General features: G+C 44.6%; 2 protein-coding genes across 2 annotated transcripts in view; one reads left to right on the plus strand and one right to left on the minus strand.

Moving 5' to 3' along the window:
- RBKS (ribokinase) overlaps positions 1–1271 on the plus strand; it is a 72425-nt gene extending 71154 nt beyond the window's left edge. Inside the window, exon 8 of the mRNA XM_036380935.1 lies at positions 45–1271. Within this exon, the coding sequence (XP_036236828.1) occupies positions 45–218 (174 nt within the window). The 3' untranslated portion in view covers positions 219–1271. The remainder of the gene's footprint in view (positions 1–44) is intronic.
- On the minus strand, positions 1196–7269 carry MRPL33 (mitochondrial ribosomal protein L33). Its single transcript, XM_036380936.2, has 4 exons — positions 7179–7269; positions 6295–6313; positions 3618–3724; positions 1196–1510 (listed from the first exon to the last, which is right to left on the minus strand). The coding sequence occupies exons 1-4, from the start codon at positions 7198–7200 to the stop codon at positions 1461–1463; spliced, it is 198 nt and encodes a 65-aa protein (XP_036236829.1). The 5' UTR covers positions 7201–7269; the 3' UTR covers positions 1196–1460.
- Between the last annotated feature and the right edge of the window lie 20030 nt (positions 7270–27299).

Here is a 27299-nt window from a genome sequence, read left to right on the forward strand (position 1 = left end):
TCCCTGTGCAAATACACCTAAGCTTGTTTGTTATTTTATTCTAGGGCGCTGGAGACAGTTTTGTGGGAGCACTGGCCTTCTACCTAGCCTACTATCCCAAGTTATCCATGGAGGAAATGATCAGGAAGTCCAACTGCGTCGCATCAGTGAGTGTCCAGGCACCGGGGACACAATCTTCATATCCTTACAGGAAGGACTTGCCTCAGGACCTTTTCTAATTGATTGTCTAGCTCACTGTACTGATTTTATCTCATACCAGACAGCATTATTCTTCTGACTGCACTGAGGTTCTCCTCTGCTGACTGGAAAGGCCAGCAGAGTCTCTTTGCTTCTCATTTCAGGAATCCTGTATGTTCCTGTTGTACAGCAGTAGATGGGGTGTGGGTGGTGGGTCTCTCAAACACAGCACAGCAGCTCTCTGGCCCCACACAGCCCTAGCTGTCCAACACAGTGTGCCTTATTGAACTACATGAAGTTTACAGCAAACATCTGCAGGGTATTGGGCTCCTGACAGTATTTGCACTTGATTTTATCAGAAGTGCTTATGTGAAATGGCAGCACATGAAGCAGAGCATTAGCTTTGAGACTATAACTTCAGTGCTCAAACTCCAGGGCCAGTGTTTGGCTCACCACAAAGCCCCGTACATGGAGCCTGGGCGCGCCTGTGCCCACATGCCTCAGGTGTGGCACTGCACTCTGCGCTTCCCCACGCTCAGCAAGGTCCCTCCAACTGCAAACAGGACACCACTGCTACTGAGGTAGACTTGGAAAAATGTCTCTAGCCACATTGCTCTGAACACAGGCGAGCTAATCAAGGAAAAAAAGCTTACAAAAACATCAGAGAACTACCTTGGCTGTTTTCTTCATGTCTCACAAAAACCCAAGAATGAAAAATCTGTCCTACTAACCTGGCTGAAAGTAATACAGCCTTTAACAATGTTAATTGCTCATCCAAAAACTCATCTAGGTTCCCATTCCTTCTTTCCTCAGAAGGAGCTGGTGCAACATTACCCTTCCAAGTAATGACACCAGCCCATGGTCACTACTGTCGCATCTGTGGCTGGTAGGTTAGAAAAACTTGCAATCCTGCCATTGAATTCCTGCTGTGGAAAATGTTAATTTTTATTGCTTTATAAAACAATAGTTCCTTTGAAGATTACAGCCTCTTTCACAATAGAAAACACAGACAATGGGATTTGCTATTCAGTTTTTTTTAATTGAGCACTGTAAAAATAACTCAAAAGATAAATAAATGTTACTGTGATGATCTATGTCCAGACATTAAGAATTTTCTCTCTCTACATTGTTTTATTCACAATGGCCTTCAAATCACAGGAGACGGTGATCCCAGTTCATTTCCTCTCTTTTCAGCCCATGTTGCTGGATTTCTGAATCAGTGTTCACCCCATCCTCCCCCCAGACCATCCTCGTCTCATGTATAAATCAAGTCCAGTCATTGTTCACACAGAACGGATTTTTCTCTTCTCTGTGAAGAGGACACGTTGTTTTGCTACAGGGGGAAAAGAAAAAGAGAAAAAAGAATCCGTTAAGAAGCCTGAAGTGTTAAAATTCAATTCAACCAGCCCACGTTCCTTTTCTCCTGGCTGCCTTCACTGCTTAAATGAGTGTGGAGCAACTGACTGGCACCGCACTGTTGTTAAGCAACTCTTGAAGGAGTTTCGTGGTGCTTTCACTTTACCACATGTAATTTTTAGTTCCTAAGATGTCCACTTTACCTCTGTGAGAATAAGTGTCAGAATGCAAGTGACTGAAAACACTCAACAGCTGCTCTGTGTGACTGTTCTGAGTCACAGCTGTTCAATGTAGGGACAAAAATAGGTTCTTTCTGCTTTCTACTACTCTTCAACTCCAGAGCCCAAACAACTACAGATGATGAGCTGGATCCAGTTGGCCTCACAGACTGACTGAGAACTTAACCAGTTGTCCTGTGGATCTCTCAGCGAGGCACCAAGAGTGGCCGTGACCACAATGCCTGATGCAGGTGTTTGCAAAAAAAAACCTGCAGGGGCAGGTTAAGCATAGTCAATACATTAATAAAAACCAAAAATTACAAAATAAAGCAGAGCAAAGCTTTAAAATGCCATCTGAAAATCAATAGTTTGGTTAGTTTCATTATATGAATTCCTTTGAAAGCTATGCAAGAGCAATCCACACAACAAAATCTCTTCTCCCACAAAAAAGTTTCGTTTTAAGAAATACTGCAGATAGTACAGATTCTGTTGCTGCAGTTGGGAGGTAGTGAAACTTAGGCAATCCTGCCACTACTTCACTAAAATGCTTCATTCTGTGGATGTCCCAGGTTTCTAAGAAGTATAAAACATAAGGTGAAAACACATGCCAAGTGAAAATGCTTCCAAACATATTCCTGATGTGAGTTGTTATCTAGACTCAAATTTACTTCCCTTCACACATGCAACACTTTCTCACATCAATTTCTCACTTGTGTTCTACTACAGGCTACAAAGATCAAACCTTTCTTCAGCAACCTACTACATGTTCTGAGTTCTTCTCTTTCTTCACTTCCCTACAAGTGGCAAAGCCTCTGGAGGATCACTCTGCACACTGTTTCAGTGCAATAATTTTTTTTTTATTCAAGAATATAATCCCAGAGATCTCTGATTGCCCTTCTGTGTGGAATTCAAAAGGAAAGCCACAACCTCTATCACCTTTGAAAACTGCATATTGCTTCCCTTGTGGTGTCTCTCACCTCTCCAAGCTCCTGTACTGTTAGCTCTGAGAATGAAAAGGTAGTCCTCTAAAAAGAACATTTTAAGAAAAAATAAACTTGAATCACATGCATTATCACACATTGAACTGGCCATGCGTTATCTACTTAGAGCTGCTTAATAAATTTCTTATATTCTACAACTTTAAATAAGCCTTTTTTGCACTAGCTACACCATGTTATTTCTAATATAGTTTGGTTTAAGCTTTTTAACATTAAATTCAGCTTTTTAATACTAACAACAGAAACTTGAACCCTTAGTCACATTTCAAAAAGCTGGGTGAGCAAAAGACAGTGTGGCAGGTGCTATAACCTGTCCAACAAATCAGATTCTTAAACTGAGAAAATCTGCAAGGACCAGGGGAACATAAAAGAATCCACTAACTGCCATCTGGAGAGTGATATCATTTGTGGAATAGGAAGAATCTGTGCCTATTTCTTTAGAAGAAAAAGTCCATTTTGTAAGAGGTGGTTAAAATTTCTGGTCTAGAGCTCCCATGGCAGCTTAACAGAACACTTCTGTTGATGCATACTTTGTGCCTGCTTGTTGGAGGTAGCACAGTCTAGCAAACCACACAAAGAAACAGAATGAAAGAACTCCTGTGTCACTTGACTTCGCCAGTGACATGTGGCATGGCTGTCATCAAAGTCTCTGATGTGTCAGGCAAGTCATTACTTTGTTTCACTGCCACAATCTGTAAAATGAGGGTAACATTTACTTCCCACTGGAATGTCATGAAGAACAGCAACTGTACAGTCATTTGAGTATGAAACATGTTATGACATATTCTGCTCTGATGGGAAAAATCCTGTTGCATTCAAATCTTGTCTCCCAGAGTCAGAGAAGCTCACACAAAGCACGAGCCCTTACCGATGGGATCGTATCTCAGCAGGACCAGTTTTTCCTGCAGCCGCAGTCTCCTGATGTTGAAGCAGTAGCCTGTCTCTGCAGCGCTCTTCATCCTCACCAGAATGTATCTACAGTCACAAGGGATGGCTCTGTGTCAGTGCATAGGCACTCAGTGAGGGCCCACCAGTCTGCCAGGGTACGGGCCATGGACAAGCTTTCAGCACACACAGTTTGGCATGATCACATTTCATTTCAACTTCAGGGATGGGAGTATCAAAACTACGTATGCTTAACTTTTAACACAGGCAAACACTAAACCGTAAGCTCCAGCATCAAGTTTAAGTAAGTAATTCCTTAAGGATATTAAGGATATATCCTTAATATACAAAGATACAAGCCTAGAGAGAAGTATCTCCTCCAAAAAACAGTGAGGTGGGAAGAATAGAAACAGGAGAGACAAAAAGGAAAATCAGCATACAGTTGAGTCACTAAGGCTTAAAAGCTAAGGGCAAGAGAGGAAGGATGATGGTAGTTGAAGATGTTCAGGCTGTAGATAACACTGTATCACAGACTATCACTTCCTCATGCAGAGAGGAAGCTAAGCAGATAGGCTGGCACAAGAGGCATGCGAAAGGAGAAGCAGAACCCCTTGGCACCATCCTGCTAGAGATACAGAACTCGTTATTAACCCAGCCACGGGAACCCCCTTCCCCACCGGAGGGCTCTCGTTTTGCGGGGCAGGCTGGCAGCAACTGCGGTGTCCCAGGAGCACGAGACTGAGGAAGCTGCTCCACACCTCCAGTCTGGAAATATCCCAAGATCCAAACAACTTCCCAGTTTCAAACTAAATGTAAAACCCTCTAACCAGTCTGTAAATTACATCTTTCTCTTCCATTTCAATGAAGAGACGGATACAGCTCAGTTAATTTTCCATTTTCCTGTATTTTCCCGCTTCTAACAAAATGGTCTGTCAAAATGAACCCGTTCTTCCTCACTTGTACAGCTCTGACCAGTTACTTCCTTAAGCTCATCCTTTTCAGCTTTGCAATGTAATTTACTGTTGAGTTCAAAATAAAGAGAAAGACAGTGGATTCCTGCAGACAACTGACTGAACATACTATTGGGATTATCCCTGGTTGTTGCCCTCTCCTGTACACTACTGCAGGTGTGCTGTGAAGCTTCAGTAACCACAAAGACTCCTTTCCCTATATCTCACTCACTTCCTCAAAGCCTCTGTGCAGCTTCCCCTTTCTAAGGGAATCAGTGGCATCAGTGTGGCCAGGCCTTCAAATTCTTGTGCACCACACATTGGAGGCCAAGCCCATTCCAAACAATACACCTTGCTCAAAAAAAATTACTCCCCTGTGAAGGAATGTAACAAGGAGCAGAGGTAGAAAACACTAGCAAGCTGTTGGGGCACAGGAAGAAGTCCAAGGGGAGTGGAGAAGGATAAATAATATAAGAACATATTCCTGGAGTGCATGTGGGACTGTAAAAGAACAGAAAGAACCATTGGGATAAAAAAATAAAAGGGAGTGTGTGGTAGAAATCCCTACATGAACATTAGTAACACCATTTAAAAAAGCTACTCTTTCACCTTGCAGAAACCTCCTGGTTAGCTGTGTTTGTTTTCTGAACAGATAACAGCAGAACAATGAGATGTCAAACTGCTTTCTGTCAGGCACATACTTGGGAAGTGCTTTCTTAATTTAAAAGCCTGACAATTGTGCAGAAATTCTGTAACAGAAGAATCTGCTCAAATGTGGCAAGGGGTTGGTACTGGCTCTGCTGGGGGCAGATTCTTAAAAAAAACAATATACAGAAATTGTACCAAAGGCCATAGATCCCAGGCCTGTGTGGTATCAAGTATAATACACTCACACAGAATGCAGCTTCTGGGAATGGGAAGATATGAATGTGTGCACATAAATGCACCAGTTTAGGCTCTTGGATTTGTCTAGCTAATTTTCTTACGAAGAGCATTTTGGATCCAAGTCAGTTTCTCCACATGCTCTTATTTCCTTGTGCCCACATTGTAAGAGCACTGGTGTGCTCAAAGCACATATTCCTTTCTTTCCAATCCTTAACACAGGTCAGAGGACTGTGACTAATTTCCTTCCAGAGTCCACTAACATCTCTGCTGAGCTGGACTAGAGAGCAAACTGAGATGCCCAGAGCACTGACTGCACCCCATCCATTCCTCACACCCAAACTCAGGAATATGCTCGGCCTAGGAAGTGTTCTGCACTCTGGCTATGGCAAAGCTTCACAGCACCTGCTCAAAGTCCACACCACAGACAGCAGACCCATGCTGTACCTTAGTTTACTCTCCTCAGCTAAAAAGGTATGACAGGTGACCAACAGGGAAAATACTTGGATAATTTACAATCTCTCTAATCACAGAGCACAGAGGTGTGCTCCCCCTGTGCAGGGAGCTTTGGAGATTACTGTTGAGCTTAATGCTACAGCCCATAGGACAAAACCTGCATTTGCTGCAAGTTCAGAACCCACGGCAGAGTTTCACACCATTCTGTACTTACCTGTGAGAAGACACACATACAGAATGGCTGAGAGGATGCAGCCAGAGTCAAGGACTGGAATTCTCTCGGGTATATTAAAAAAATCTAGAGAAGCTTAACATTTTGTAAAGATACAACATAACAGTAATCAAAAACTGGTGAGGAAAACCATCACTTACTTAGATTTGCTCTTGGCCACTGGTTTGTTTTTTTTTTTCAGCATGAAGAAGAGAAAAACAGAAGAAACAGTTACCATTGTATCTCGTTTCCTTTATATGCAACATACTAAGATTAAGTGTGTTCCATAGCCTGACTTTCTAAAGCCCCAGAGAGATAGTGCAAAGAGATTTACTGTCACGATAAAGCACCACTCATTCTTCCACGTGCTGCCAGCTCCCTGCTCTTTCTGCTGTCATGTCACCTTTGTAGGTGTCTGTGCAAATGCAGTGCCCAGCATGACAGGCTGCACTTGCTGCATCCTCCAGATCTTCTCAGTAAGTTTTCAGCTTCAGAGCCGAGTATGATTCTCTGGGCGAATGTGAAGTTGAGACAGGTGTGAGGAGCACTGCTGGTGGAAACTGCAGTCCCAGTCTCCCGGACTTGTTTCCACCACCCCGGTTTCTGTTCCCGCTGTGGTGCCAGCACAAGGGCTGGCACGGCCACAGGGGCAGAGCAGGGAGCTCTTCTCAGCTGGGCCCGACCTTCCACGGGCCTGCTTTGGGGCCCGCTCACCTAACCCACAGCACAGCATGAAACAGGCTGAACTATTGCTCTGTCACCTCACTGAAGTTAAAGTAATCATAAATCTGCAGCACAAGTTCAAATCCCCACTAAAAAAAAGAAGGTTATGTTTATTGTGTCTGTGCAAGTCTCGTTTAGGTCACACTGCGGTTCCTCCGGGGCACGCTGGGAGGCCCCGCGGCCGAAGGAGGGGAAGGGCCGGGAGGGGTCACGAAGGTCGCGCCGCCGGAGCCGCCCGCCCGCCCTCAGAGCCGCCCCGGCGGTCACTGCCACTGCCACTGCCATTGCCGCCGCCCGGCCCCGCCGCGCCCGCGCCACTCACGGGCCGCCGCCGTCAGGAACATCGCGCCGGGCCCGCCGCCACCGCCACCGCCACCGCCCCGCCCCTTCCCTTCCGCCGCCACAACCGCGTCCGGGGCGCGGGGCCGGGCCAGCGGGGCCGGGCCGGCAGGGCCGCACCGCCCGAGGGCGGGGCCGGCGGCGCTGCCGTGTCCGTGCCCGTGTCTGTGTGGCTGTGGCTGTGGCTGTGGCTGTGGCCGTGCCCGCGCCAGGAAGCCCCGGCCTGGGAAGTGCGGGATGCTGTTCTGGCGGCCGGGAGGGCTGGTGGTATCCTGGGCCTGGTGGTATCCAGCACAAGCTGTGGCCAGCAGGTCGAGGAGGTGATCCTGCCCCTCTGCTCAGCCCTGGTGAGGCCACACCTGGAGTGCTGTGTCCAGCTCTGGGCTCCTCAGGACAAGAGGGACACGGAGCTGTTGGACAGTACCTAGTGGAGGGCAGCAGAGATGATTAAGGGACTGGAGCATCTCTCTCATGAATAAAGGCTGTGGGAGCTGGGCCTATTTAATCTAGAGAAAAGTGAGAGGGCATCTCACTCGTGCATATAAATATCTCAAAGGTGGATAGCAAGAGGATGGTGCCCAGCAACAGGGCAAGGTGCAGTGGCCATAAACTAAAACAAAAGAAGTTCCACCTCAACATGAGGAAGAATTTCTTTGCAGTGAGTGTCAGAGGACTGGAACAGGCTGCCCAGGGATGTTGTGGAGTCTCCCTGCCTAGAGACATTCAAAATCCACCTGGACATGGGATGTATTCCTTCTTGAGTGATCTGCTCTAGGTGACCCTGCGTTGGCAGGGGATTGGACTAAATGGTCTCCAGAGGTCCCTTCAAACTCGGACAATTCTGTGATCCTGTGATCTCCCCATGCAGGCCTGTCCCGGCACATGCCCACAGCCCGTCTCTGTGTCTGTCCGACAGTGGCTCACAGCAGCAGGGCCAGTGCAGAGGGGGACATGCCTGGCCATGATGTCCCCACAGTCTGTTCACAGTCTGTTCTGGCCTGGCAGCACATCGGGGTTCTGTACCACTGCATGGAATGATACAGCAGGTTTGGCTTGGAAGGGACCTTAAAGATCATCTCATCCCAACTCCCTCCTGTGGGCAGAGACACCTCCCACTAGACCAGGTTACTCAGAGCCCCAACCAGCCTGCACATGGCTGTGTCATGTTGCACTTCTCATCAACTAAGACCCCCAAGTCCTTCTCCTCAGGGCTGCTCTCAGTCTATTCTCTCATCCTTCAGTGCATTTTAGGCATTGGAATAGGTTGCCCAGAGAGATGATGGAGTCACCATCCCTGGAGGTGTTTAAGAGGTGTCTGGATGTGGTGCAGGGGGATGAGGTAGTGGTTTAGGGGTTACAGTGATAGTGCTGGGTTGATGAGATAGGCTAAAAGGTCTCTCCCAACCCCAACAATGCTATGATCTGCTAACCTCTGCCTGCCTTTGTTCTCTTTTTTATTAAAAAGGGGGTGCTGCTGTGCTGTCAAAATCCCCAAATCATTAGGCAACTAAATCTATCAGTGTTCATGAGATACCGTACAAAAGCCATGGGCAGGGAGGCTCAAGACAGGCACTAAAGCAAGTCTTCATATTCCTCTGACCCATTAGATAATGAACAGTAATATATTACCCTCTGAAAAATTCACAAAAGGTCTGTGGCTTACTCTGCTTCCATCAGTTAGGTAAACTGTTATTGATGGAATTCAAGTCCTTGAATATTTAGCGATTACTAAGGCAAAAAAAAGTCAGCTTGACATATTTAGATGAAAAACAAGACTTAGAATGTATAATAACATGCAGTTAATGATATATTCTATGGCATGAAAACAAGAGGCTGACCCTATAAAAGACTGGAGCAAACATCTCCAGGAAAACATTGCAGCTTGTGTCAAGTGTTTACTTGATATGTTGTTCCTTTATTCAATTCAATTATTTCCAAATACCTCCTCTTAATGATACAACATTTCAGTCTTTACTATGTGGCCTTCAGAAGTATAAATCTAGTAGTTACATAATCTGCCCATGAATATCAGAGTGAGAATTTGAAAACATTTGAGATGATAAAATGTGAGTGCTGTAAGACTCCTTCTCTTTGATCTGCATTATTGCCTCAGTCAGAGCACAGACTGAAAAGGAATGGGATTGCCAACCTCCTGACTTCACTGCCAGGAATATAAATCAACATTAAAGATGATTTCTAAATGAAATAGCAAGCTAAACATTTGTAGAAACACATCATCAAATAGAGGTTACTGCCTCTTTTTAAACTTCTTGCCTGTTGGCAGAAAGAAAACTGTTCCAGTGACATTTTCTCTGCTCTGCTGTGACACGGGCTGCACAAATATAGACACTGTGGATTAGAATAGACTTCGACAGTCTTCAACTTTCTTTTTAGCAGCCTCTTCTGTAGACAGTTCTCAATAGCTATGGGTAAAACCAGGGGGTCTGAAACTGGTATGTGTGGCAAGGTGCTGACAAGTGTCACATGCCCCTGATGGCAACAGTCATAGCTGACCTTGAGGAAAAGTTGTCCTGGCTGGAGGAAAGGAGAGAGAGAGTGAGAATTTCTGACCCTGGCTCTGATTCAGATTTGGCATGTGGGCTAGGATAAGTCATGTTCTTTGAGATCTTCGATGGCATGTGCAGTGCAAATGCAGATTTTTCCTTCAACTTTGCCTAAAGAAAGCAAGGAGTGTGATGAACTGTAATGCCAGCCTAGATAATTCTGGTACTTGCTTAAAGAGTAGTCACTCGTGACTCCAGCAGAGAAGTTGCTGGTGCCAAACTGATCAATGTCACTCAGAATCAAACATAGGGTACGGTTTTTACCTCCCTAGAAAAACAACAATTTCTCATGGTATAATCAAACTGCTTCTTTCCCATTTTATGCTTTATGTTCTAGGCTGAGCCCTCCTTCACCTTCAGGAAGTGAGGAGATGGCTGCTCCCTGCCAAGAAAGTGCAGCCAGGTTTCTGGCACACACTGGAGCAGGCAAAGGGCTGGTGTCTGAGGTTGGCAAGGGTGAGGCTTCTTCAAGTGCAGCGCGACGCCTCTAGTCAGTCATGGCTCGAGAAAGCCACAGAAGGGGAGAGGGGGGCAGCAGCTGAAATGTTTGCAAGGTAAATATCCTCTTGGCACTGGATTTCCTACATGAGTTGCTGTAATTAACACATACAAAATCCAGGGCTGGAAACAAGAGAATAACACTAAAGCCTGGGAAAAGCTCCATGTGTCCTTCCTGGTTTCCCACAAAAAACAGGCAAACAGCTAACTAAGCCAAAAAATGCAGACAGATTGGTGGACATAGCTTTTAAACAGCCAGGCTACTTTCTCCTCCCTTCTTTCCCTTTCTCAGCGTGTTACCACTTAACAGTGTCCTGCTGTCCGCAGTGTTAAACAAACACTCATGGGCACCATTGTGCAAATCACTCATCCCAGATAACAGATGGATTTTTACATTCTTTCTGCATATTTGAATCCATTATCCCAACAGGGCCAGAAGAAAGTGGGCATTAGCTTAATGCAGTTCTGAAAGAGGAACTGTTCAGGTCAGGAGAGCGGGAATTATGGAAAGAGCCATCTGAAGTGCTAAATCACTTTGAGCCAGTGACTAAATCCATTTCAGCTGCTGGTCTGTTTGAAGTGGCCTTTAACCTAGTTCTTGGGTGTGATAATCTTGTTAGAAAAGGTGGAAAAGCAATGGGCTTGGATGCTTCCCTTCTTACCTCCATAACTTAGTCCCCTTAGATCAGATGTAGGGCACTCTGGTGTGCTTAGGGCACAGCTCTGTTTTCAGGGATTTACCTGCACTCTGCTTATTGCTTCCAGAGCATTGATCTCTGGATCTGTTCTGGAGCTCCTTTCCCCTGCACTGACGTCATTCATATGTAAGGGGGGAAGAACAAAGACAGCACTTGCCTGTTTCTTGTGTGATTTTTCAATACCCATTTCCCAATCCCAGCATCCACAGTAACAACATCCTTTCAAACCGCCCCCTCTTGAAATGCCACTGTAGTCAAACAGCTGCAAATCAAAACACCTTGTAAACAAGTGACTGAAATCCCGTGGGATGCCCGAGGGCTTGGGCACGTCTCAGAGTGATTATAGTTCCTGCTATACAAATTGGAGTCCATGCAGCACAGTTTGTGCCAGCTACGAGCTCTTGCCTTTTATTTTTAGCCCTGTTTGTCGAGGGGTTCTCATAATAAAAAGAATGACGTTCGGTATCAGTGACACACAGATAAAATTAGATAGTAGCCGGAAGTGATCCTACAACTAATCCTCCCCATTTTTCCCACAAGCTTTGGGATCCTGTGGGCCTCAAGGACAGCTTTTCTCTGTGTAAATTTCATTTCCCATCAGCAGGCAGCTGAAAAATTGGGCTTGCATAGGACTTGTGTGCAAAAGGAATGAATGTCATTGTCAGTGCTTATGCCAACAGCTGGGACCATCTGGGACACCAAAGACAACAGTGTCTAGATGTGTACAGCTGATCAGAGGTTGTTTTTAGCAAGCCTTGAAACCTTCTTCCCTTTTTGGGGCAACAGAACAATGTTTTTGTCTCCCATGCGTGGAGTTTTGTGCACAGAGCAGCTTAAGTCATCAGGGCTCAGTCCTGGAAGTGATTAGTCCCCCAGACATAAGACACCCGCACTGATGCTGAAGATATTATTCCTTTCTTTGGAAGAAGCTGCCTAGGGGAAAGACAGGACAGGAGATGCATTAGCTTACATCTCTAAAGTAAACATTCTCTCAGGAGAGCAGGATCAGTTCTCATTTGTTTGGGCGCTTTTTTTTTCCCCTCTAAATTTTGGATTGCTTTTGTTTTTACTTCACTGTAAAAGAAGAAAATACAAGAGGTTAACTGGTCAGCAGATTCTCTCTATTGCTTAGCAACACTGAATTCAATCAGGCAGTGTGACTAGTGCACCTTCAAAGGAAGGTGCAATTGTTTGCTGTGTAACACAAAGGATTTAGCTGTGGTATTAGGGAAAAGAAAGAGTGTATCAAAATCAAAGCTGTGAACCTGCAAGGCTGAGTACTTTTAAGCAGGGTAAGTAAAGGCAAAGAGGGAAGACAGTTATGTATGTAATGTGAACGTGGTGGGACACAGATAGGGAATGATTTTTTTTCCTCCTGTAGCTTACTGGAGGAGTATGGATCAAGTGCCTGGACTTGTTTCATTTTATGTCAGAAACCTACTCTGGAATGAATTTGTGTATCACTTGCTCCTTGGCAAGGGGATATCTTTAGCTTCAAGCCAGAGTTAACAGCTGTAAGGGAAAAGAAAACAGGTGGTTCAAGGGGACAAGTGGATATAGAGAACCAGAAAAAGGATACAGCTTTCTGCATCCCGTGGCCTCCCTAAAGACTTTCTCACTTGAAGGAAGGTCACAGGTTCAAAGCTGTTTCTCAAGTGTAGCTATGTAGCATTGCCTTGATGTCATGCAGTATTATAAACAAGTTATTATTTCATTCAGTGTTTTGGGAAATGATGGGACTGGAACAATACACCCACAGCAGTTCCCTCCCCTATCCCAGCAGACTCTTTAGTGAATTACTTATGAGCTGTACCTCACTAACTGATGCCTGTCTGTCTGTCTGTGTGTCTATGTCTGGTAGTGTGTCTCTAAGGAATTTCAAGTAGGAATATTGTGGATTTTGTGAAGGGCAGAGAGCTGGGAAGGAGGAGAGGGACATAAATTTGCAGTGTCTTGTGGTTTGATGGATGTTTGATTTATGAACATTGGGCTGAGAAGGCCCCAGGGCTTCGTAGCTGCAAGCATTGAATGCATCATCGCTCCTTTTTCCACGCATTTGTGCTTCTGAAGCCAGTCACTCATTTACACCTGATGGGATTGCAGAAAAACAGAGTTAAGCAGGGCAGTGTTCCATTCATTTCTGTCTGCTGAGCTCAGGTTCAAGCTAGACCTGGGATGAATACTTAAAAACATTAGAATCATCATATAGGAGCAAGTTCTAGAAATGAGGTTCAGCAGGAATGTATGTAGAAATCTGAAGTCTTGGGCTCTTGCATAACTGTCTGTGGCTAGTTCCCTAAATCCTTTTCTTCTGCTGTAGTCTCCCTAGATCCATTTTACTTAAAAACATACAAGCAATTTTAAAGCCCTAATGACGCACAATGTGTGTTCCTTGACCTTTGCACAATCTCTGCAAAAAGACTGTCTTTCCTCTTTCTATTTCATAAGTACTGACCATTTGGCCTGCCCTGTCATCCCCAAATATAAAGAAATAGTCTCCCTTCTGTAGAGGGGAGGCAGCCCACTGCACTAAGAAGATAAAAACTGTAACAATATTCATAGGTGGCCTGTTGCAAGGGTTTTGTTGACCAGTAAAGATATATCTACACTTCAGTCATTTTTTAGCCCATGTTATATTCTTCAGTGATTCCAACTATTAGATCAAATAATGTAAATGTAGCTCAGCTTATCTTTCTGGAAATATTCCTTGTCTGAAAAAGAACAAGTTATTTCCCCACATCCTTATATAGAGCAAGATATTCTTGAACTGCCCACAAAACAAAGCTAAACTGAATTACAAATTTTCCCCAAAAGTTATCCTAACCAAAGGAATCAGAAAAACTATTTATCTTCCTTTCTTCCCCATCTGTCACAACATGGACTCTAACCTCACCATTACAGGAAAAACTGCTGTTCCCAACTGTGTAGATCAATAAGAAACTAGGTGTTGCTCCCTAAATGTAACTGGTCCCATAACTCTAGCCAATATCTTTAAGGTCGCCTTGCTACCTAGTCTAACTCAGCATGTGTCCAAGGGGCATCGTGGCCTAAAAATCAGATCTGTAAATATGATGAAGACATGGCCCATAGCATGTGACCTTAGATAAATTCCTGTCCAAATATTCTGCCTGCTCACATGATGACCCAGTCCATACTGGGATATGACTGGTGGACTGATATTCCCAGCCCTGTCCTGCATTAGGCTCTGATGACCTAGTTCTGGGTAATGGAAGATCTCACCTCTTCCTCAGCACAAAAATACTCTTGCATCATTTTGAAATCCTATTGCTGGCATTGAAAAGTTCACATAAACTAGTACTGTCTGTAGTGACCTCGTGCTTGCATGTAAAATCACGGTCAGGGCATTTCATGTTAGCAGTAAACCAGAAGAATTTACTGGAATGGGATTGAATTTGTTTTCAGCATGTCTGCAGAGCCAAATCAATTCCAAGAGTTTTCTGAGCTGCTGAACAACCAGAGGCAATCATTGCACTTTTCTGCTGCCTTTTACCTCTTCTAGGCAGGAACTGTCTTCTACTCTGCATTTGTACAATTGCCAGCGTTGTGGGGTGGCACCTCATTGAGCCCTCTGCATCAATGGGATGGCTTTGGTGAGCCTCCACTTGCAGGACAGCCAGCAGGACACCCCTCCAGCTGCCCTCCTGCCTGCAGTACCTGCGGGTAACATACAGGCAAATGCACTTGAGTTAGATGTGGATCTGACGCCAACTGCATCTGGCAACCACTCTGGCACTGCAGAGGACTGCCCCAGGATTTCTAGTTATTTTTAATTCAGCATCAGATTGGACCCAGTTGCTCCTGGTTAGAGATCTTTTTGCAATAACAAACTAAGATTACATGAAGAGCTTAAAAAAGAATTTCACCCCCCAGGGCTAAATTACTTCCACTTATATACAACTGTCATATCTTTAAAGGGCAAACCCAGAAAGCTAACACTGAAAAATATAACTCTACAACCGAGATTATCTGCCTGCCTTCTCTGGGCAATCGTGTCTCATATCTAGAAGGTCTTTCATAGCAAAACCCAAAATTCAAGCTAAGTAGATGAAAGATTTATGTACAGAGTAGGAAACAACAGCTTGGGAGGAGGTGTATTTGATTGCTGGAGCCAGTTACAAAGAGAAACCTCAAACACCATACGACTGCTTTTCCATAGCATCTCACTCACGTCTGGTAAAACCACTCCATGCTCAGCCAGACTTTGCAAACTCCTGCTCACCAGCTGAGAAAGGCATGGTGACGTGCATGTTATGGAAGCATCTGACACTGGCAAACACCTCCCTTCTATATTTAGCTCAGCATCCACTCCAGGCATTTTATAACTATTTTTCATGAAGTAATAATTCAAAAGTGGGAAGAATGAAAGCCCTCTGTACCAACTTACCTGTCCCACAGGAGCCCTCCTGCTGTTCAACTCACATTTAGGGAATTTAATTAGGAGCCAAGTTACATAGGAACATGAAGAGGCCACACCTTCCCTCACTTTCTGTGAATATTCCCACTCAAATGATGAGAGAGCAGTCATGCTTCACATAGTGGATGTATTCAGCCCTGATTATATACCTGGATTAATAATTGAGGCACTTAACACCAGGGGCAAATGGATTTCCCTGAAGAACACAGAAATTATGGAGTGGGGAGCTCAACATGTCAAATGTCCAGAAGTAGAAGTGCTCATAGCCCTTTGTTCAAAAACTTTCCTTTGAAGAACATTTAACTCTCTTCAGAATTATTGTCTCTTTTCCTCTCAACTCCTTTTCAGTAGTGACATGGAGAAAAGTGGAAGAGGAGAAAGGAAAGATGAAGAAAAGAGTAAACATTTTTCACCGGGTTGGGGTTTTTTTACATTAAAAAATCACTTAATTTACATAGAAAAGTCTGCAGATTTCAGACTTCCATCCAAAAAAAGGATGATTTCCATTTTTTTTTTCTAGTTCTGCCTATAGAAAATATCCCCTCTAGAGTTTTTGGTGTTTTCTTTTTCTTTCTTTTTATGTGAGGTTAGAACCCAGCACTGCATTGTCTTCAGAGAGCAGCACACTGAGACCAGTGACCAACTGGTACCTTGACAAGAGTCCTAGCCTATTCTTCAGCCACAGTTGTATCTCACATCTCCCAGGCTGTAAATGCTTGGGTGTAAACTTAGAAGCTTAGGGAGCATTTGTATCTCCCTACTACACTCATTCACATGCAGCTATACCACTTCCAATGAAATCCCAAGATTTAGAGAGACTGAATTGCTTTAGGCCTCATGGGTTCATTCAGTCAGATGCAATTTATCATTTAACCCTTTCAGGAGATCTACCAGTTGCCAATCTTGGCTTCATTTTCTCATTCTTAAAACTGCTGAGCAGAAAGGTCAAATAGTGTGAAATACAGCAAGGAGCAAAGGCCATTTGTTTGAATCTGACTTTTTTCTCAAGAGAGGGAACAACTTGCAATTGGTGGTGTGGTCCAGGATGCTCAGGGTTTGTAACCTTCCATAACTCTTCTGCAGTCTCTGGTTAAAAGGGAGGATGGAGTAGCTGCCTGCCCTGCTGTATTCATCGACATTTCTTCCTGTGAGGTTGTCTGTGTTCCAGAAGGAGTCTGTAACTCACTGACTGATCAATAGAAATTAGGTTGGAGTGGCTGGGGTTCTCCAGAAAACATTTATAATTTTCCAGTATGACTATGGCTACCTACCCAGAAATCCAAGACAGTGGGACAGCACACACATAGAGACCATCTTCAACTGCACTTGCACCCAGGATCCAGCCCCTTTGGAAATGTGTGTGATTGCCCCAGGTGCATGGCTCAGAGTTGTCACTGAGGAAATGCTGCCCCTCCCCAGCCTCTGACTCTCCCCCACGACATGGCATCCATTCCCAGTCAGAAGGAATGAAATAGTCCTGGCTTTTGTTTGGTACCAGCAGCTGAACTCTTTTGGAAATCTAGGCTAAAACTCCCAAAACAAAGCCGTAACCACCAAGGCCTGGATCTGCAGCCACATGGCTTTGTGCTGAGCTCACTGGCATCCTTGAGAGGTTTCCCACTGATTTCAATGAGTTCCATGGAGGAAGTTTTAGCTAAAGCAAAGTATGAAGAGGTTGGGCTGAGGTCTTAACCTGATACCATCCAACCATAGATATTTCAAGTCCCATCCACTGCTGTGGTCAGCTAGGGTAATGTGCCACTCCAGAGAGCAGGTGAAATATCCTTCCATTAGCTGTAGGCTGGCATGAAAACTGAGGTTTAGGTCTTCCAGTTAAGTGCCTTACATCAGGCAGTCCTCCTGTGTGGTCTCATATGGTTAATTTTCTGTGCCACTCTTGGCATCTCACTGGTAAGGCCAGTTTACCTGTTTGTACCTTTTGGCAGCTCTAAGGACACTTTTATCTTCTCATGTTTGCCAAGGAGAGAAGTGATTATACTTCAGCAAAGCAACCCCCCTTTCAAAGGGATGCACACAGATGGACTTCTGTCTCTTCAGCCTCTCTTCTCTTCCAGTACAACCACATTACCACACTACCAACTGACTTGAGTGTCCTAACCGTTGTTCATTCATATTTATTTCAGCTCCAAGTAGTGTTTAGTCTAGAGGCTAAGAGCTCTCTGCAAGATGGGCTTCAAGTAGATACACAAAGAAAGGCAGCTGAGCAGTGGGCCTGTTTCCCTTCTAGCAGCTTTTGTTATGATTTTAGATGTGAAATCCACTGACAGGGTGGAGACTGAACTGACATGCTGAACTGCCTTGTTCACTGATTTGAAAATCTTCTCTCTTAAAATGAGTCAGACCAAACCCTTATGACATTACCCCATGATCCAAAGAGTGACTTCACATTTGGTCACAAGAAGAGCAGCATTTTTATTTTTTTTAGCTGCATGGAACTGGGAATGTTTCAGGCAGTGACTCTATACAATGAATGATACACAGTCATCACTGAAGGAACTTCCGATCTCCCTGTGAATTATCAGATCAAGCAGCTTTATTTAATCCTTTTTCTAGCCTTTAAAGTCAGGACACTTTATTTATTTTTTTTTTTAATTCTCTGCCAAAATCTATTTTTGAAGCTGTTATTGCAGTAGTTTCCAGATACAAGAAGGCAAGTGCCTGCCCCCATTTGTCTAAGAAAATAAGTGAGTGGGATCACACAGGAATAGACTGCATCCAGATGAGACTCCTGAAGCACTGTGCACTCATTAGTGAGTTAAACCTCACAAATCCTGCCTGAGTTAGTGCTAAGTCCCTTTCACTGGTGGAAGGCAGAGAAAGACAGGTGTGGCAAAGGGCAAAAGACATCTGCAAAGAGGATTTTTTCTCCTTGAAGAACAAAGGCTGAAGTGAAGGTGTGTCTTGTAGATAGTGCTTTACTCAGGTTGATGTTGTCGCTTGGAATCTTTCCATTGATCTCCTCAGTCATTGCAAACATCATAATTAGAGCCTGCTGAATAACATTGACAAATGGTGTATCTGTCTGTTCAGCAGCTTACCTCCTTTGAGGTCTCTTCCAACCTAAATCATGCAATGAGTCTACACACAGTTCTGCTGTCAGTTTTGAGTAACTTGCTCATTGGTTTAGAGATTGCAAAGTAGGAAGGGGTCAGTGGTATCATTAGTCTGAGCTCTTGCATACCACAAGCTGCAGTATCATTCTGAATTGCTTTTTCTTGGAAATACAGAGTAACTTTAAGCAGAATTGGTTTTTTTTTTTAAATATTGCTAATGAATGGAGACATCTACCAGAAGCTTTATGTAAACTGATTCATTACTCTCACTTCTAAAATATCAAGGTCTTTTTCTTGTCAGAATTCATTCAGTTTCAGCTATCAAACCTGGTTTTATGTGAGCATTGAGAGATTGTGATCAAGTCAACCCTTCACATGATCTCCCTTTGAGCAGACTGAGCTCCTGGAGTCCTTCATGCTAGGCATGCTTTCTAGTTTCTTAATCAGCCCAGTATCACTTCTCTGTACTTTTTCCAATGTGTTATCATCCTTCTGAAATTATTCACAAATAACCTTTTCATTAGTCAAGCTGCTCTTCAGATGGTTGAATAATATTTGCCTGATGAATTTACATTAACCTTCCTATTGGTTGGTTGTATTATTTGTGAGTTGTTAATGTGGACAGCTGCAGAGGTCTCTTTTCCTACAGCTCCACTGGCCATGGAAGGCATTCTCATGCATTGTTAGTCCTTCCTCTGGACAAGCCCCTGTGCCATCTGCCATTGATCCCAGCTGTGCCACAGGGAGACACCAGCATGCTAACTTGTAAAAATGTTCCCATGTCTCAGGATGGAAAGGGATATAAAAACCAGCTCCTCTTGGGTAGCTCAGCTCTTTACTTTTTTCCAGCACAATGCCAGGATGCTTTCATATACAAGAAATTCTGAGAGGCATTGTTACACATCAAATTTACTCCTGAATGTGGACCTCCTGAAAGGAGGGGATGTGTATCATCCCAAGAAGTTCAAATATTTGCTTCAATGTCTGATGCTAGTTACTGTACCTAGTGCTTTCTAACCTCTGAGTCCCAGTGATTTGGCTTAATTACCAGGCTCTGTGGCTAGTGATTGACATGCTGGGTTATTTGTGAACAAGCAGAAGGCTGGTGTGACTTCTGGGCAAAGTTTCAACACTGTAGAAGGATGTCCTCTCTGAGTGTCCTCAGCAATTCTCATCCACGTTTGAAAAACGTAGATGCCCACAAGAAAACTGTATCTATGTAACAGACACACAAATTTTAGCTCAGCAGAGTATCAAGTCCCTCTTGATTTCCAATTAACCTGATTCCCTTCTCCTTGGCTTGCCACCATTTGCTGCAATGATGCGGACTGTGGAATCTCCCCTTTAGCTTTTCATTAGAAGCCCACTTGTTCAATTGCATGTTCTAGGCTTCAGCTGAACTCTCCTTTCTTGCCAGCTCATGTTTCCACTGAACACACAGCTGGTGAAGAAATAGCCCCTTCCCTATCCTGCAGCCTGCTTCAAACAGATAGGGAACTGTGCTTGTGTTTGCTCTCTGTCTCCCTGAGGCCATTGAGGACTGCAGCCTCAACTCTCTTCCCTGCTACATGATACTCAAATACCACTAACCTTGTCCCCTCCAAACGAAAATCAGGTGATGGGAAAACTCACATCCTTGGGTCTCTCTTCCTGAGGTTTTGGACTTTTGTAAGCAGCTCTCAGTGCCATCAATACTGCAAGAAAAAAAGCCTCTGCTACTTTCAATTAGAAGATCAGAAAGCCACAGCCACCATCAGGCTCTGATCTTTAGCCATAGCCAACCTCCTTTGCTCTCCAGACCTTTTAGTTTTGCTTTGGTAGACATAAGTGCTCTTCTGTGTTCTTTCCTTCTCTCTGTTCCCTGTTTCCACTCTCCTCACACTTTCCAGACCTTGGCTGGAACCTTTTCATCCCTGTAGGAAAAGGTGTGTATGAACTTCTGCTTCATAGGTGACCGAGAGAAGGCTGGACCAAGGGAGCCTAGGTGATTTGTCCCCAGATATTAGGACAATAGGCTTTCCTGTCAATGTTTTCCATCACAGGAGGTGATGCACACTGTCCTGGTGACTGAAAATGCCCAAGAGGGAAAGGGAAGGGCCATAGCAGATGTCTGCAGCCAAAGCAGCAGCAATTTGATAACCAAGTGTAGCCACAAATGAAACTTGGAACGAGGGAATGACAAATAGCAAACCATTTCCAGATGATCAAAGTCCACCCATTCCAACATGCCATCTACTGGGCCTGAGCTTGGAGCCTTGGGAGAGACGGAGCACATGACACTGAAGAAACAGGGAAGATGAGCTTCCACACTCCACAAGGATTTCTTGTAAAAGATGGTCTCTCCCTCACCTCTTCTGGTGCCTGGACTTTATGATCAGTGTCCTCAACTCTGCTCTGCCAAAAGCTGAAGAGACCAAGGCAGAGGGCCTGCAGAATTTATTGTGAAGCTCTGTGAGAACAGTCTTTCTTGTTTTGCTTTGTAGAAGAAAAATACATCAAAGAAGCAAAAGTACAGGCTTTTTAATGTGGAAATTTTGAGTCTGTCCTCCTCTACCAGAGCCTCCTTCATGTGATGCTGAGCAAGTAGGGCACATGCTTAGATGTACCCCCTAGGATGGGATGCTCCAGCTTCAAATGTAGCAGCCTGTGGTTAAGAGGTGCTGAGCAACATTCAGAGTTTCAAAATATTGGATGGTCAGCACTTCTGTAGTTCTTCATGTGTCAGTTTCTTGACCTCTGTGGAAACCTTGAGAGTGATGACAGAGAGGAGGGTGAGCCATGTGCCCTGGGTAGGGGAGGTGGAGAAGTCCATGACTCATGACCTTCCTGTACATGTCAAGGTAGTGCAAGTCACTGCTAGTGAGCTGCAAGTGAGCAACTTTGTGTCCTCCAGATCTGATGGATCTGAAGAAGGTAGAATTGAGGGGCACATCTGAAGTACTGCCATAAATCTCTCTGTGTTTCAGAGCTTTTTCAGTCTGCTCACTTGAAAAATAGGCAAATGAAACGAAAGGGAAAGAGAAACCTACCTAATACCATGGCAGGTAAATGTTCTTTCATACTTCTTAAGTGCCACTGAAGGCAAAGTTTTATCATTGCAAAAACAGCTGCTATTTGCCTAATCCTTCCCTAACATTTATGGTAGATAATATTTACATTCCAGTTCTTCCCCAAAGCTTTGTCACAGGGATTTAGGCAGGAGTTCAAGTACCTGGCAGCTGGAACTATGCCTCTACTAAGCCACCTAAAGACTGACATTCCAGGCCTCCCCTCATGGAGAAGAGCCTTGCTCCCCTAACTGAGCTGCGGCATCCTGAGTACAAAGCCTGTCAGATTTCATTGTTAACGAGTGAAGAAATAAATTGGCCTTAATTATTCTATGAAGAGCTTAGATGGAATTTTACAGGAAAGAAGCTTTGTTTAGAGATTATAAGAGGAGACTCTGAGCCAGGATTCCCAGATTTTATTTCTGGTTCTGCCCCTCATTCACTGAATAGCCCTGAATGAATATCTTGTTTTTCCCCATCTGTAAAAAGGAGTGGTGATATCAAACTTCCTGGCATAAGTGTTTCTAGGCTTAATTAATTAACAGCAGTAAAGCAATCTGAGTTTTCTGTTGGAAGATGCCATAGTAATAATCTAAGAAATATTTCTAGCTGCTTTGGTATTTGGCATTCTCATTCTTTTTCATATATAGAAGACAGCCCTCAAAGAGAAAACAGAGTTTTGAATCTCCTAACTGGTTACTGGGCATTAAGGAAAACTGGTGTTTAACTGGGTCATAAATTCACTGAAATTGCATTTCTTCTCAGGCTGTGAAGAACAGACAGACAGACTTTTGCTCAACTACTTGTTGGTCTAAAATTTTCAGTCAATTGTTCTATGCAAACAAAGCTTTTTGCAAATTCTATGACTTTTGTTTGAGTAGTTTGCAAATTAACTGTGGCTTTTGTTTGAGTAGTTTCTGCTTGCAGACTGATTGGCCAATCAGCTCACATAGTATTGTGTCTGCTCCTTATGTGGATAATGCTCAGGCTCCCAAATACCTTACAAAACCTTACAAATACTCAGGTTCCTCTGGTTGGAAAGGACTTTGGGAGGTCTTCAGATTAACCTCTGGTTCAAAGAAGGAGAAGATCAAATAAAGGATGAGGAGAGGTTGCTCAGGGCTTATGACAGTTGGGTAGGGAAAGCTTACAAGGGTGGTGTCTGCACAACCTCTTTGAGCAGTATTTGGCTATTCTCATGGTGAAAATGCCTTTCCTTAAAGCCAGACTAAACATCTTCCATTTTAGTTGGGGTCCATTGTCTCTCGTCCTCCCACCAACCCCTGTGATGAAAAGCCTGGCTCCATCTTCTTGATAATTTCCTTGGAGAAGCTATCAGGGTGCTGGTTGTCTCCTACAAAGCCATCTCTTCTGAGGCCAAACAAGCCCAGTTCCCTCAGCCTCTCCTCAAAGGGCTCTTGCCCTCAAACCTCTTGGTGGTGTCTGTTGAACTGGCTACAGTGTGTCCATGTTTTTCTTGCATTGGGGATCCAAAAGTGGGTCTGGTGCTCCAGTGCCATCCGAGTACCTCGGGAAGCTGGATAAACACATCTGTCACCCTCCTGGCTGTTCAGCCTTTGGCTTCTTTTGCTGACAAGCCACACTCCTGGCTCAGGCCCAGCCTGCTCTCTGCCTGGATACCCAGATCCCTTTCTGGAGAGCTGCTCCTCTCCCTGTCAGTCTTAGCCTGTACTGCTGCAGGGGCTCTTCCTTCCCAAGTGCAGGATGTTGCATTTATCCTTGTTGAATTTCATAAGATCCCTCTTGGCCCATTCCTCCAGCCTGTCCAGGGCTCTCTGAATGGCAGCTTTGCACTCAAGCATATCAACTGCCCTCTAATACTTTGGTGTTGTCTCCAAGCTTGATGAGCAAACACTCCATGGTCTCATCTAGACAACTGCTAAGGATGTTTAAACAGGACAGGCACCATGAGAGACCTACAGTACCCAGCTTGTTACCAGCCTCCAAATAGGGCATGACATCTATTTGCTCTTCTCCAAGTCTGACCATCTAAACCAGTTATTTTACTGTCTGTTAGTTCACTCACTCAGACCATAACATCCAAACTTGAATACAAGAATGTTGTGGTAGAAGCCTAAAGCCTTGCTAAATTCATGGTAAGATGCCTGCCAAGAAATCACGTATGAATAAGAGCTGCATCTATTATATTTACCTATATGTGTGTGCATGTGCAGTCCCTTTTTGAAAACAGGCTTGTGAACTACTGTGTAGTCATAGTTTAAGAGTTAGTCAGCATGGTAGTAAATTGAATTTGTGTCTTAGAATTCAACTTCTTAAACATGTGCTCTGTTGTTTTCCACTATATGGTTTTCTGTTTTACCTTTCACTGGGCATTTTTAAAGCAACCATCCTTGTCCTTACATCCAACTCCAGCTATGAGTCAAATGGGCTCTGCATTTGAATGATGAGCTACTTCTAACCGTAAGTCATTCTCTAAAGTTTTTCCTTCCCGTAACTCCAAAAGGAGTTCCAATCTTTTTAACCTCTGCATTCCCCAGTAATGTCAAACACATGGTCTGCAGAAGATATGGACCACCAATAAAACCATGGGAAGCTCAGGGACTGAGAGAATGGATGTGTGAAACACTCTGTGAGAATGGGATTGACTCCACGTACTCTATGTACTCCAAGCCTGTGTAGGCTTGTCAACCTAAGCAGCATGGATCTCAGGCACTGTCCACTTTGTGTATACCTAGGCTTTAAATCAGATCTTCAGCTTCAATCATCACATCCTTGTTGCTGATGTTCAGCTCTGTCCTGTGTCCACCATCTCCTGTTGCTTGGAGTTGTAGCATAGGGAGTTTTCCCCCACAGCTGAGAAATGGAAGCTGTACGTGATTATCATCATCTCTTCTTGCTAGAAATATGCTTTTCTTAATGAAGTTAAGAATATGCTCTGAAAGCTTCTGGGTGCAAAGTGAGGCCATGCATTGAGGCAGATGTGGCCACTTTTTAACTGGGTTGGGGAGTTCAGTCCCTGTGAAAATCTTGAGCTATTGAAGGAGGATTTTGCCTAAATGAGCTGCTCAGATGCAAAATCAGAGCCATCCTCTGCAGTCCCTCGGTGGGTGCTGCTGAACTGGAGTGCAGCCACACTCAAGACCCTTGTTCATAATGGACAGTGCAATGTTACTTATGCCATGTACTTATGCCATCTACTGACCTATCCCTAGCTGGAGAGGAGACTTTCTGAACCTCTGGTTCCTCTGTTGGAGATCTCCCATCCATCCAGGTACTGAGTGGCTAAAAATGTTATACACAAAGGCTGGTGGCAAAGCAGCCAGGACTGGTGCCGAAAGGCAGGCCTCACCTCTCTGTACAGTACACAAATCTCCAAAATCCCATGTGGGGCAATACTCTAGCTTCCTGTCCTTGGGCAATGCTAGGCATGTAATGGTACCTTAGCCCAGATAACTTATAGGGAATTGTTTTTCAGACTGGCCTGTCAGCTCATGCCATGTTGGACAGTATGGTGGAGATGCACAGGTCCACAAGTCAGGCAGCACTAGAGCAATGAAACAAAGCAGGGGAAAACTGGCATATGTGAAAAATGCAGAGGCTGCTGTTTGTGTCTGACACAGCCAGTGCAGCTTGGGTGAGCGTATGGCTGGATGTTTTTTCTGGCTGATCTCCCACCCAAAGTGCACTAATGACCTTTGTTTGGGAGCTACCTCCTTCCAACAATACTCATGTGAATATTGTGGTAATCATTATTTCCATTTGCCAAGAGGTGCAATAACTGGCCAACTAGCCTAACTGTGGTAAACCCCAATCCAGTGACTCCCAGTCCCCTGAATTTTAGGTGCAATTCCTTTATCAGCTCCATAACACAGCATTGGTAACAATCAGGCAATTGCCAGAGTGGTGTAATGGTCCCTTTAAAGCCCTGGATGGAATGGCTGAATTTACTCTTAGACTTTTGCACCTTTTTTTCTGGCACACAGAAAATCCATTCTCTTGTGATAATCTTAACTGTGAATGTAGGTACCGCAGCCTGGTTTTTTTATGCCAGGGTTATTTACCAAAATTGAGTACTGTAGTAGTAGGAAGGGAGGCAATCTCTTTGTGCAGCCTTCCTACCCATGCAAGAATGTACTTGTGTGATGTAATCACTGTCTTGAACCAGCTAAACCTCCTTCCCTTCTAGGATGGCATCTGCACTTCTAGGTCAGAGACATTGTTTTGCCAACAGCTGAGGATGTGTGGGGAAAGGTCCTGCTCTTTACATGGTGGGGCCTGCAAATGCTGCCCTTGAGACTGCTGTGAAGCACCTCTTGGAACTGGAGTAGTGACAGGCTGGAACTCCTGAGAAGCCACAGAGCCTTTGACATGCTGTGGACACCAGCAGGCTTGGCCTGAGTTGTGTCCCCCACCAGGAGTGAGAAGAGCCCCTTTTGCCCTGGCTTTCAGCAGAGTGTCTGCAACACACTGCCCACCCAGGATCCATGAATTCTGATCACTTCAATGAAAATCATTTGGTGCAATCAGCGGAGAAGGGAGGTTTGCAGCTACCACAGCCACCTGCACAGACACATGTGCTCCTGCAACCATCTTCTTTGTGCCATGGTTTCAGTGAGCAAGCAGACAAGCCTGCTTGTAAGACACAGTGGTGTGTCAGCCAGCGGGGACGGCTACAAATGTGGCTTTCTCCAGCTCTGCTCAGCAAGACCTCCTCCTGCTGCTTGGAACAATATGTGGTTACCACAACATGACATCTAGTTAAGAAAACAAAGCCAAGCACAATCCACCCAAACTTCAAAACTTCCCCCTTTCCTTCAACAACAGATTTTTCTTGTCAGGTTCAAATTATTTGCCAATGAGTGCTGGAAAAAGCCGTTGCTCTGGTTTGGCCTGTATTTATTTGCTGCACCAAACCAACAGAAGGTGTTTCTGGGAAATGAACATAAGAGGGTACAAGAAAATTACATTGGCCTGGCTTAATTTACTAACTAAGGCTAGCTTCTTCAAGTGTTGGGCCATGGTGATGGCTATTTTGTACTACTCCATCGCATTCCTCTTCCTGAGCTGATGTGTTCAGGCTGCATGCTATAATTTCTGGTTTTGGTGAATGGAGAGCAAAATCCTCAAACCCAGAGGCAGTATCACCCAGCCTTGGTGGGCAGCTGGCTGGGTCACCTCTCTGCACCCCAGCCCACAGGTGAGGTAGGCTGGGAGAGCAGAGACACAGACACTCAGTGCTCATGCTTGCTCTTACTGTTGTTTTTGAGGAAGTCTGCTACACGTTTGCAATGGAGCCAGGTAGTGGATGGATGTTGTACAGAACTTCAGTCTCCCAGTCTGTCAAGCTTGAAAGTTTTTCCAGCTTTCAATTTTGTCTAGAGTTTCCTTCTTAAGACTCCCCCCTTCTTCAAACAGAGCCTCAACTCTGGCTGGGTCCCAGAGATAGATACCAAATGGTGCTTTTTTCCCTTTCTTTTGCTCTTTCTTCCTTCTCATGAAGCTGGCAGACTCTCCAAACACACATCCAACCAACGCACAGTGCATTCGAAAACAGGCCATCTGGCTGAGCACTCCTTGAGAATGAGAAGACAAGAAAAACAACCCTCTTGGAGCTGGCAGCCGAAAGGCAGGCAGCCCGTACGTGGACTTGATCTCGTGGTGCAATCCAAGAGCTGTCCAATCCAAGGGCATTGCAAAAAAGCTCTTTCCTAATGAGCAGAATACGGCTGTCTCCAGAAGCGGCTCCAAGTCAACAATTTGAGTGGGATGCTGTAACTCTCCTCGCTGCACATGTGCTCATTAATTA

This window comes from Molothrus ater, chromosome 3, assembly GCF_012460135.2.
Source record: "Molothrus ater isolate BHLD 08-10-18 breed brown headed cowbird chromosome 3, BPBGC_Mater_1.1, whole genome shotgun sequence".
Taxonomy (NCBI): domain Eukaryota; kingdom Metazoa; phylum Chordata; class Aves; order Passeriformes; family Icteridae; genus Molothrus; species Molothrus ater.